The sequence below is a fragment of the Trichomycterus rosablanca genome, chromosome 19 (assembly GCF_030014385.1).
Source record: "Trichomycterus rosablanca isolate fTriRos1 chromosome 19, fTriRos1.hap1, whole genome shotgun sequence".
NCBI lineage: Eukaryota > Metazoa > Chordata > Actinopteri > Siluriformes > Trichomycteridae > Trichomycterus > Trichomycterus rosablanca.
Genome location: NC_086006.1, coordinates 7,784,869 through 7,797,485, shown reverse-complemented (window position 1 = coordinate 7,797,485; position 12,617 = coordinate 7,784,869). Strand labels below are relative to the sequence as shown.

At 41.2% G+C, this 12,617-nt stretch overlaps 1 protein-coding gene across 8 annotated transcripts in view; it reads left to right on the top strand.

The window, feature by feature from the left end:
* Positions 1-12,086, top strand: part of eif4g3b (eukaryotic translation initiation factor 4 gamma, 3b) — a 52,799-nt gene extending 40,713 nt beyond the window's left edge. For all 8 annotated transcript variants that reach the window (XM_063015549.1, XM_063015554.1, XM_063015556.1 and 5 more), the window contains 16 exons: positions 343-579; positions 1,069-1,173; positions 2,206-2,341; positions 2,450-2,538; positions 3,835-3,928; positions 4,019-4,133; positions 4,237-4,451; positions 4,938-5,053; positions 5,166-5,338; positions 7,319-7,444; positions 7,559-7,640; positions 7,759-7,857; positions 8,707-8,853; positions 8,949-9,030; positions 10,419-10,565; positions 11,081-12,086. In XM_063015549.1, the coding sequence (XP_062871619.1) occupies positions 343-579; positions 1,069-1,173; positions 2,206-2,341; positions 2,450-2,538; positions 3,835-3,928; positions 4,019-4,133; positions 4,237-4,451; positions 4,938-5,053; positions 5,166-5,338; positions 7,319-7,444; positions 7,559-7,640; positions 7,759-7,857; positions 8,707-8,853; positions 8,949-9,030; positions 10,419-10,565; positions 11,081-11,262 (2,145 nt within the window). In that variant the 3' untranslated portion in view covers positions 11,263-12,086. The remainder of the gene's footprint in view (positions 1-342; positions 580-1,068; positions 1,174-2,205; positions 2,342-2,449; positions 2,539-3,834; positions 3,929-4,018; positions 4,134-4,236; positions 4,452-4,937; positions 5,054-5,165; positions 5,339-7,318; positions 7,445-7,558; positions 7,641-7,758; positions 7,858-8,706; positions 8,854-8,948; positions 9,031-10,418; positions 10,566-11,080) is intronic.
* Positions 12,087-12,617: the final 531 nt, after the last annotated feature.

Below are 12,617 nucleotides of genomic sequence, written 5' to 3'. Positions count from 1 at the left end.
TTTATAGAGGAAAGTTATGCCTTCTGTGGTGAAATTGAACCCTAATACTGATTTGACTTTCCAGCAATCACACTTCCAAGTCAACTAAGTTTGGTTAAGGAATCAGTCCTGGAATATCCTAGCGTGTCCTCACTCTCCAGATTCAAATTCTATAAAAATATCTTTACACAAAAGTGGTAGAAGGTTCCACAAGAGAGGCACCAGAAGCTGGTAACCATTCACCAAAATCACTCATTAGAGGTTATCAAAGCACAAGAATGTTCCATCAAGTACTAAAGCTGGGGGTTGAATAATAATGCACATGGACATTTGTCAAGATTTGGCTTTGATGTTTCCTCTTAGACCAGTGAGCGGGAGCGGCTGCAGGAGGAGCTGGAGGAGGCGAAGGACAAAGCGCGCAGGAGATCAATCGGAAACATCAAGTTCATAGGAGAGCTGTTTAAGCTGCGCATGTTGACCGAGGCTATCATGCATGACTGTGTGGTGAAGCTGCTAAAGAATCATGACGAGGAAAGTCTCGAGTGCCTTTGCAGACTCCTCACCACCATCGGCAAGGACCTGGACTTTGAGAAGGCCAAGGTAAGCAGCCAGTGTTGGGCAAGCTGCCAGTTTGTTTGGGATTGCACGTGTGTCACTTTTTTAGATAGATGAATCTGGAAATTGCCATTAATTCATACCAGTTTTATACATTTAATTTCATATTAGCTTTGTGGTGAAGTATGTGCACAGTCCTCTTTAATTAGTGGGTTTGGTGCATAAAATCAGACCTACAGTCTGACAAACTGAAAGAATGAGAATGGTACTGTCGTTGTGTAAAACTCCTCCAGCGAGTTAGATAATAGCAATTTTGCACACAGCTGGTAGAGTGAGGCACTGCACACTTATGTTTTATATTGGGCTAAACATTGTGTAGTGTACATTAGGCACTTAGTCTTACTTAGAGATGAACACTTAGCTGCTTTTCAAGACTTGCATATGCTTGCAACAGTCTTCCCTTATGAGCCAGCCATACATGTCTTCTATTATTAATTGAACTGAGAACTTGTGTTTTTATTTCTGTCCCTGTAGCCCCGAATGGATCAATACTTCAACCAGATGGAGAAGATAGTGAAGGAGAGGAAAACCTCATCACGTATTCGGTTCATGCTGCAGGATGTCATTGATCAGCGACTGGTTAGAGAATTTGTGTTTATGTGCTGGATGTGCATGCGTGTGATTGTTTTTAAATGGGTTTTGTAGGTGCTTTAAATTTTTTTAGAGCAGCATAACCTTACTACCCTCTACTTGTCATCTCCCCTGACAGATATGAAACCCTTAATAAATACCTACATCAAGGAAAAATGGCAAATTGAATGGAACTCTCAGGCCACCAACAACTTTTTTGAAATACACAAAGGCGAAAAAAAACAATAAAACACATCCTAATAGAATGCCCCAAATACATAAAAAGAAATTCTTACACAAGACAATATGAGAACAATTTTAACCTACCTTGCAGCCATAAAAATAAAAATATAAAAGACCCACAATATAAAGACAAGATATAATATCAAACATAATACCAATCATGCCATAAAACGAAACAAATGTGTTAAACATGGCATTCAAATCTAAACAAAACTTCTGACATCTGGGATCCAGGGTTTGAATCTCAGAGGTGCTATCATCGTGCATCTGCATGGATGTGATTAGCTAATGTCTGAAACAGCCTAGCCATTGGAAGATGTGCTTGTTAGTATGCTCTTAATGCCGGTCCCAAGCCCAGATGGAAATAGTCTAGTATGCAGACTAGATACACCTTTGCGACCTCTAAATAAACAAATGTTTACTAAAACCATGTTGAAATTAATATTTCATTTTCTGCCCCCTTTTTTAAAAGCACACAAAATATTTTTTGCTTGTAAAGCTGCCAGATTTTGTAGCGCTTTTATACATAGAATCATATGAAACTGCTTTATTTTTATAAAGAAGTGTTTATATGTTGGTGTATCAGCTAGCTTGTTGGACTTTGCAATGCAAAATTGCTTACATTTTGATGGATTAAATGTTTATTCAAGTAAGATATGGTTCAGTGCAATGCATCACTAACAATTTTATTAGGCAAAGAATGCAGATACAAAATACAATGCAAATACAAAACAGTAATTAATACAGACATTTTCCCAACTAAATGACTAATCATTCATGCATGTGATTTGGTTGCAGCATAACTGGGTGTCTCGGCGAGCTGATCAGGGTCCTAAGACCATTGAGCAGATCCACAAGGAGGCAAAAATCGAAGAGCAGGAGGAGCAAAGGAAAGTTCATCAACAGCTGCTATCCAAGGACAAGAGAAGACCAGGTCAGAGAGAGCATATAGGCTAATCCTTATATAAAGCTTGTTTTAATTCCTTCTCTTGGTAAGATCTGTGTTTAGTAGTCACCAAAAGCACTGTTCTCCTTATTACAGTAATACAGAGAGAAGAGACCTGGAACACTGTGCCCGTTCCTAAGAACAGTAGAACAATAGACCCCAGCAAGATCCCCAAAATTACCAAGGTACAAACTGTCTTTACATGTTTGGAATAAAACTATGCTTTAAGGTCTTGTGTCCAATATTTTGCCCTGTAGTGAGCCAGCTATCAATTATGATTTATTCTTCTTTTACCATTTTATCACCTAAGTAAGTGCTTTAATAAATACAAGGTGTGCTATAGCCCCACCTGCTGGCTATTTAAGCAGAGCCCGAAATCAAATCTGAATTATTTTGCATGTATTGTGCTCAGTTTATCAGTAAGTAAACGTAATACTTTCCATGTTTTTTGGCAATTGATCTTTTTTTGTGACACTATTGTCCTACTAGGAAAACTTTTATATTATTTGATGGTTTTATTGTGGGATTGCGGAAAATATTCTCGATCAGCAGGTTAAATTTTTCTTTTGTTGCCCTAGAAAACTTTTATATACTGCCATTCAATTTATTAGTCTCCTTTTTCAGGTGGTTTTTGGATTACATGTGAATTATGTGGTCAGCACAAGCAGGCTGTTGTGTTTGTGTATCTTACCTTGGACAGAGACCACTGTACCTTGTACTTTTTATTGGTGGTCAAACCACCGCTGTTTAATTACTAACAAGGAATTAGATGTTTACACCACAGTGTTAAATAGTTAAATAAATAATCCAAAATAATAATCCAATTTCTGTTTATTTACTTCAGTCACAGAACATAACAGCAGTAAAAATCATTAAAATCGCAAGCATGTCCCCTGCAAGTGTATGTAAACATTTGACCATGTGTATGTGTCCAGTTAAAGTCATAAAACTGTATCTTAACTAATTAAAAGTCCTGTAAATGTGAAAACAGTTAATGTAGGGCTGCATTTACATGATAAGCACTAAGTGCTTCGTTCACCGTGAGGCTGAATGTGTATTGCCGCCTAACGCAGCATTTAAGCATTTTACATTATATGCTAGAAAACCACTTTCTGCTGGCTGTGCCACTGAGCACCAAGCTTAAATTAGTGAACAATAATAACAGTTTATTCAGATGCAGTTTTGTGTGTACAGCACAGCACGATTTCAGACACAGATTGAACACGTGTTTAAGGGGGTGCATGGTTATCTGGCTCTACTTGATCAGACTGGGGTTTGTTCAAGGGCCATCTGATTTACAATTTATTAAAGGGGGGAAAATCCAGAAAATATATAAATCAGTGTGTACATCACACTGACAGTGTGTTTGTCATATAAGCAGTAAGCACCCAAGCAATTTTGCCACGTATCAGGTGTATGCAGCTTTATCCACAGTTTCTTAGGTGTCTACTAACACTGTGCTGGATGTGTGTGTGTTTTAGTCAATAGATGATAAGATTCAGTTGGTGCCACGAGCTCAGCTTAGCTGGATGAAGGGCAGCAGTGGAGGAGCTGGAGCCAAGGCCACTGAATCCGGTTAGTCAGGGGCAGTCCATGTGTTGTTTTTTTGCCTCCTTTTTAAAAAAATAAAATGTGCAAATTGTGACATTAGTGTTCCTCTTGCAGACGTCTTACAGCCTAGCAGTCTGAACCGTTATTCACCTCTACAGCCTTCAGCTCCAGCAGCTTCCTCCACTTCTTCTGTGTCTACTGAGTTTGAGGGTAAAGGTGGCCTGAGCAGGTACTGCATCCGTTATTAGCCAGAGTAAGCCTCGGAATAGGTGTGAATAAAATGCACTCTTTTATTTATTAGCGCAATATATATATGTGTGTGTGTGTTTCAGTCGTGGGAGCTCAGGTCGAGAGCGAAACGATAATCTGTTGAGTTCCGTCCCCTTGAAGCCTGGCCTTCCAGCTGGAAGCGAGGTTAGTAAGGAGACCCCTGAGGAGCCAGCACAGGAGGAGGTGCATAAGGACACGCACGTCTCCGACACACCCAAACTGCAGCCCAGTACAGCCAGCAGGAGCAAACTGGAGCGCAGCCAATCCAGGGAATCTGGTGAGCCACAGTTCTACACAGAATAACAAGCAGCTGCTGCCTGTTTCTTTCCGAACTGGAGGGTCTGATGAACAAATGCGGTTTATTGGGCTGGGTGGGTAGCACTGTCGCCTTACAGCAAGAAGGTCCTGGGTTCGATTCCCAGGTGGAGCGGTCTGGGTCCTTTCTGTGTGCAGTTTGCATGCTCTCCCCGTGTCTGCGTGGGTTTCCTCCGGGAGCTCTGGTTTCCTCACACAGTCCAAAGACATGCAAGTGAGGTGAACTGGAGATACTAAATTGTCCATGACTGTGTTTGACATTTAAATCTTGAACTGATGAAGCTTGTGTAACCTGTAACTACCTGTTCTAATAAAATAAATAAAACTAAGCTGTAGGGGAGAATTCGATTCAAATCTTGAATGGGAAATTGCGGTTCTACTCTCATCTCTTTCATACTGTGTTAATTGTAAATCGTATTTACTCTCGTGCTGTTTCCTGTGTGTGCAGTAAAACTTGAAGCAATGGCAGTTCCTTCTACAGAGAAGCCTGCGTTACCAGAGGAGGAGATGGAGAAACGGTCCAAGTCAATTATTGATGAGTTTTTGCACATTAATGACTACAAGGTACGCAGTGCCATCATCCTCCAACACAATGTCCATTCTTCATAAAGATCAGATTTGAGTTTCTCACATTGCACGCGTGTTTCTGATCCGTGGCGTTCGTGTGCTCCCACAGGAGGCCGTGCAGTGCGTGCAGGAACTGGAACAGCCCTCCATGCTGTACGTCTTTGTGCGGGTGGGCGTGGAGTCCACGCTGGAGAGGAGCCAGATCACGCGTGACCACATGGGCCAGCTGTTTTATCAGCTGCTACAGGCCGAGTGCCTCTCCAAACCTCAGTTCTTTAAAGGGTGCGAGTCCACTTCTAACCACACGGCTCTTTGGCAGGATATATGAACCACATTGGTTTGCTTTGTGATGGGATGCTTGTTAGCCTGTACATTTCTTGTATTTTGATCCTGTTAACATAAAAGTACATCTTAAATCTACATACCATAGCGACATACTTAACCCAGCTGGAAACAGGTGCTGGAAAAAGTCGATAAAGAGAACGCTTGGGAGTTCATACGTGGATCCCCTCCGGCGCCCTCTTTGTGAACGAGTCAGTCATTGTTCGTGTAGGTTCTCAGCCTGCCAATAGCAGAGATTTAAATTCACGCGTTTGAGATGTCAGCTCTGGTGTGCTCGGGTGTTTTACCACTGCTCCACCTGAGCCCCTCCCTGTTTGACCCATTTTAAACACAAGCTTGGGTAATTATTATTAGACTGTGTCTAATGGATCAAGCAAAGTGTAGCTTAGTGGTTAAGGTACTGGGACTAGTCATCAGAAGGTTGCTGGTTCAACCTCACAACTGCCAAGTTGCCACTGTTGGGCCCCTGAGCAAGGCCCTTACTCTTAACTTCTTGAACTGTATTCAGTCATAAGGGCGGCACGGTGGCTTGGTGGGTAGCACTGTCGCCTCATAGCAAGAAGGTCCTGGGTTTGATTTACATTTGAGGTGATCCGGGTCCTTTCTGTGTGCTGTTTGCATGTTCTCCCCATGTCTGACGTGGTGTGGGTTTCCTCCGGGAGGTCCGGTTTCCTCCCACAGTCCAAAGACATGCAGTCAGGTTAATTGGAGATACAAAATTGTCCTTGACTGTGTTTGACATTAAAGACTTGAACTGATGAATCTTGTGTAACCACCCGTTCTGTCATAAATGTAACCAAAGTGTAAAACATGACGTTAAAATTAGGGCTGTCAAACGATTAAAAATTTTAATCGCGATTAATCTCAGAATATCATATAGTTAATCGCGATTAATCGCATTAAAAAAATCTGTGTAAATGTTATAGAAAACAAGGATTTTTAAGTGAAATGTTACAGTTAAAATGGTGAACACATTTTATGCTAAATGTACTGATGTTAAAAACTGCTGGGACAAGAGAAAACTGTTTTATTCACTCACATACTAGGCAGTAATACTATCCAGTGGTTTAATGGACGTTTCTACACGAACTGAGTGTGTTTAGACTAGGGTGGCCAGATTCATAGTAACAAAAAGGAGGACATTACACCCCAAAAAGCCGGACATCATATTAGGAACAGGGGGACATGCTACTGCAACACACAGAATGAATCCAGAACCCATATAACAGAGTTTTTGACCAATTTAAGCAAGAATTATATAACAAATGACTGTTTTACTCACTAAATGTTGTGTCTTTTCATATTTAGGTCCGTTCATCGCTGCCTCAAAAGTTTACTTTTTGGCATTTTCACCGCGTTCCTGATCATGAGAGCTGAGTGATTGACTCAGGCAGCGGTGTTTACAAAACAGAGAGGGCGGGCGAAATTCAACCACCCAATCACAGACTAGCATTTAGAGGGCGGACCTTCTCCGATTGGCCAGTGGTAGCTCTATAAGGAGTCAAATGAGGCTGTTAAACCAATGATATACAAAGCATTTGTTTCGACATGTACCTGAGCCAATGGTAAATAATATTGATCAAAAATGAAACCAGTTCACTCCAAAAGGAGGATTTTGAAGTGTCCGTCCTAGCGTTACGTGAATGGAGGACTGGCAGCTTCTTTATTATGCAAGTGCATTACTACGACACTACGACGCTCGGTAACATTATGTTAACAAACCGCAAATGAAAAACGGTGGCAAGTCCGACATTAAAACGTTTGTTCTACCAGTCAAGTCTCAACATGAACTAGAATTTGCGTTAACGGCACTAATTTTTATAATCGCGTTAAATTGAGATTGCGTTAATGCGTTATTATCGCGTTAACTTCGACAGCCCTAGTTAAAATCCTTTCTTTTCTTCTGCTTTATTTCTGCAGGTTCTCTGAAACCCTCGAGACAGCAGATGATATGGCCATTGATATTCCTCATATATGGCTGTACTTAGCAGAGCTGGTTAATCCAGTTCTTCGGGAAGGGGGAATCTCTATGAGAGAATTATTTAGGTACTATCTTTGTTGGCAGTCTGCAAACACATTTTCCAGATGCGTTATTGTCTGTTATGTACCCCCTTAGACCTGTCATGTGATCAGAGCAATGTTTCCTTTGTGTTCGTGCAGTGAATTTAGCAAACCATTACTCCCTGTGGGAAGAGCTGGGATTTTATTTTCTGAAATATTGCACCTTCTATGCAAACAAATGGTACGTTACAAAGTTACGATACAGTTTATAATTCTTCTGTGATTTACATAAAAGGAGGGCAGTTTTTTTAATAGCGTAAAATATGGTTGTGAGTAACAGTAGTTTCTCTGTACCTCAGAGCCATAGGAAAGTGGGGGCCTTCTGGAGGGACTCTGGGTTGAACTGGGCGGATTTACTCCCTGAAACAGAGGACGTCCACAGCTTCATCACCGAGCAGGTAAGCTCTTCTTTAGGTTGCAGTCCCTTACTACTAGGGTACTTTTTGCACCCATAATTTTTGAGCATTTGTTTATGCATTTCACTGCCAATCCGCTGCTGGGGACCGCGACAACATCCAAGGAGAGTGTATATTCACCTGACGCACTCCCTCCGACGTGTGCTTCCACCAATCCTTTCTTATTTTCCCATACTTTGATGGATTTGTGCATGAGGTTGCGTATGTGTATGTAGAGCCACGCCCCGATCTCTGTGCTCCTCCACTTTCTGTACAGGTGCACTGGGCAACCAGGGTCCTTACACAGCATTGATAACACAGCAAGAATGTCCTGGCTTTGATTCCCAGGTGGAGCAGTCCAGGTCCTTTCTATAATTTAGCATAGCCAATCTGCTGCTGGGGCCACCAAACCCTTCTTATTAACGGTATATTTGCATGGTGGATTTGCAGGCGAATAATCGTCACGTGAATGTACTTATTCTTCGGTGGATTTGTCCGTGAGGTTGGCTTCACGTATGTAGAGCCACGCCCCAATCTCTGCGCTCCTCTACTTTCTGTACAGGCATCCTGGGCAACCAAGGTCCCTACACAGCATTGATAACCCCACCCCTTAATCAAGTCTTTCCCACCCAGCAGACTGGAAGCCACTTTTGTCTGCTGCTGGCATTAGCCAATCGTGCCTGCTAAAGGGCACCTGGAAGCTCAGAATCTCTGCACTGGTGTGCTAGTGGATTATCCCACTGCGGGATGTAGTTAGGAATTTTAGTTAGAAATGATATTTTATGCAGTTTATGTAATTTTATAATTTGTTTTTTTTTTCCATTTGATTCTTTATTTTGACACCTTTATCAGAAACTGGACTTTACGCTGTCTGATGGCTCAAGTCCACCGGACACGGTCTCTGAGAGAACCCTTTCGTCCGAGGAGCTGAACAAGCAGCTTGAGAAACTTCTCCTGGAGGACGTGGCTAGCGACGAACAAATTTTCGACTGGGTAGAGGTACAAAAGCATTCGAGTTATTTGACTGAGAGTTGCAATGGCAGGTTTATTGTTGTTTTTTTAAATTAATTACATTTGTGATTTCTTTACGGTAGGCAAATCTAGATGAATCGGAAATGAGTTCGCCGCCATTTCTCAGAGCTCTGATGACTGCTGTGTGTAAAGCCGCAGTTAAATGTAAGTCCTATGTACATATGAATTCAGTAGCACTGTAAAAAGACAACAGCATGATATTTCCCTTTAATATCTTTACATAAAAAATGAATCTTTACATTAAAAAAAATTAGGTTTTTACTGTAGTCATGTTATCAATATATTCAAAATGTGTAAAAATTGGAGGCTTTCATGTTTCATTTTCATGTTTCTAGAAAAACCAGGATTGGTTTATCTCTAGTGGCAGGATAAAAAGCAACACTAGGTGTCAGCACTTTTTCATACATGCAACTGGTGATGCATTTTGGGATTTGAAATGAGTCACTGCATCATTGGGTTTATACAGTCAAAATCCAATTATAGTATGTGTTATATATTTTATCCAAAGCGACTTACACTACAGTGACAGTATATTGTCTAAAGCAACTAAGATCCTTGCTCAAGGGCCCAGCAGGGGCAACCTGACAGTGGTGGGGCTTGAACCAGCTAACTTTTGATTACTAGTCCAGTATTAACCACTAGTCCAAAAGGCAGAGAAGTAAAACTATACACGCTCATAGTCACACAAACACTTTATAACCACTATACACACAAATAAAGAAAGCAAATCAACTTCCTAATTTGATGTTTAAAGAATCTCAGACATCCCAAGTTGCAAAAACTCATTTCAGGGAGGTACCCCCGGACCCGGACCCCATCCACCCCCATCCACGGATTTAGGTTCCCTACATAGTGCACTAAATTGTATATCAGATAATGGATTTGTGTTCCTTACATAGTGCACTAGATAGTGTATTACATAATTAATTATGTTCCCTACATAGTGCACTAGATTGTATATCAGATAATGGATTTATGTTCCCTACATAGTGCACTAGATTGTATATTCGATCATAGATTTATGTTGCCTACTTAGTGCACTAGACATTATATTAGACAATTGATTTATGTTCCTTACTCAGTGCACTAGATTGTATATCAGATAACGGATTTAATACGCGATCGGGAAAAAAGTCTGTGTTGCCTGCGTGCGCGTGTGTGTTGCTCTTGGCCGCTCGTTCTAGATTCCGGGAGATTTTATCTGACTTGCGGGCATCAGGGAGCCGCTATGTATATGCGGGAGACTCCCAGAACTTCTGGGAGACTTGGGATGTCTGGAATCTATTATTTAGTCATGATAATAGCATAGCAGCTGACATTGTGTTAAGAATTGAACAAACAACCCCCCCCTCCCCATTTATACAATATTTTATATTGTATAAAATATACAACAAGAAGTCTCAGTACACAGAGATGAATATGTATTGATAAATACTCTCAAGTTGATATTTGGAATGCAATTTGGATTAGTCACTGGCCACTTCATTTCACCTGTGAATGACAGTGAATATGTGTTGTATGTGTGTTCGCAGGGGAGAGCTCGTCCTGCCGAGTGGACACGGCCGTCATCCAGAAGCGATTGCCTGTATTACACAAGTACCTTAACTCAGACACAGAGAGACAGTTACAAGCACTTTATGCACTTCAATGTTTGATAGTAAAACTGGACCAGCCTCCCAGTGAGTATTATTCATCTCATAACACTGCCACTACACACACCCACACCTCACAAAAATATCTCGCATTAAATTATGACCACTAGCTTAAAAAACACATATGTGTAAAATACAGTGGTACCTTGTAACTCGATCGCCCCTAAACTCGAAATTTTTGAAACTTGACGCCCTTCATTGAGAAATGTGTACCCTTACACTTAACATTTATCGTACACTTGACATGTACACACACTGCCGCCCCATTATTTTACATTAGCCTAAAATATATGCAGTTTCACGGGACCATGGAACGCATTAACAGGTTTCCCAAACATCCTTATGGGAAAAAATACTTTGAAACTCAACGCCTTTTAAACTCAACGCCACTCCCAGAACCAGTTGACATCGAGTTTCAAGGTACCACTGTACCTGTAAGTGTGTTCACCCTGCGCCCAGCCTCATGGTGAACGAAGCACAAAACCGCTTGTCACATAAAAGCAGAACCATCACTAACATGTTGCTTGTGTTGCTTTGCTCAGACCTGCTCCGGATGTTCTTTGACTGTCTGTACGACGAGGACGTGATCTCCGAGGACGCTTTCTACAAGTGGGAGACCAGCAAAGACCCGGCCGAACTGCAGGGCAAAGGCGTAGCGCTCAAATCGGTCACGGCCTTTTTCACGTGGCTCAGAGAAGCCGAGGAGGAGTCCGAGGACAATTGACGAGCGGGGCGAACGGACACGTTTGCCGGCGTGTGCCGAAATAAGACAGTAGTCGCTGAACCAATAAGTTCATCTTCAAAAAAGATACTCGAGCAACGATTCCGTACAGATAGGAAAAATGGGCCGGGGAATTGCGAACGCTCCGGTTCACAGACAAAGCAACGGGATGATTTAACAATTGCTGGAGCACTAAAAAGAGTACATGTATTATTTATAGTGATATTTGTTTTTAATTTTCTTTTGTTACTTTTTAAGAGGAGAATCTTTAATAATACAATGACATGCTACAATGAATCAAATCAAAAGCTAAATTCAGACTCTAATTTATGTTAGGGATTTTAAAAAAAAAAAGAATTACAGATGAAACTGTTTAACATTTTGCAGATGGCCCAGACAGGAAGCATTAGAGGAAAAAAAGAATAATTCTATCATTAATATAATAATAGTTAACGTTGTTAACGGGCCTTTCTGTATTTCAGATTGTTCAGGTGAGGACAGTAGCGTTTTTTGAGGAACTGACAGTCAGGGTTCGAGAGAAGATCGATGCAGTTTTCGGTCAGATGGTAAAAGGTTATTATTCAATAACCGCAGCAATTTTTCTTCTGCTTTAGCTTGCTCTCCATGGAAACATAATCCAGCAGAACTATGCAGTCGAAAGCCTGCTGAGATTATCAACACAACCTTCGAACGGAAATGAGCAAACAGCAACTTGTACAAAACACTAAGAAATGTTGCTAAACCTAAAGTGCTTGTTAAGTCTTCATACTGATAAAGCAAATTTAAAACATGTAAATAAATTAAAACGGGGAAAAATACACGCAAAATATTGTCATGTATCTTTTATTGACCAAAAGTGTGTGGGCATCTGATCATGAGCTTGTTGGACATACCATGCCAAAACTATAGGTCAAAATATAAATCACTTATTCCTATTATATAAGAATTTAGTGTGTGTCTGTCATGAAAAGCATTCTCAATCTAGGTTCCAATTCATCCCAAAGGTGATCTCTTTTTCCACAGGGGCAAACCAAAGCCATTAAAGATACAATTTATGTGAGATAATTGCTATCAATTGCTATTGTGAACAACTAAGGTTAAGAATAGTTGAGGCTGCCGCTCAGGTGGTGCAGCGTAAAAACACACGCTGGAACCAGAGCTGAGATCTCGAATACATCGTATCGAGGCTCTGCCTGCCGGCTGGGCTGAGCAGCAACATGAACAAGAATTCGCCTGTTGTTCAGATAGGAGTGGGATATAAAATTTTAAAAAAGCCGGATAGGGACTCTCTCATAACTAATGCAATAACGACCTCTGCTGGCTGATTGATGGCACCTGCACAGAGATGGGAAAAGAGT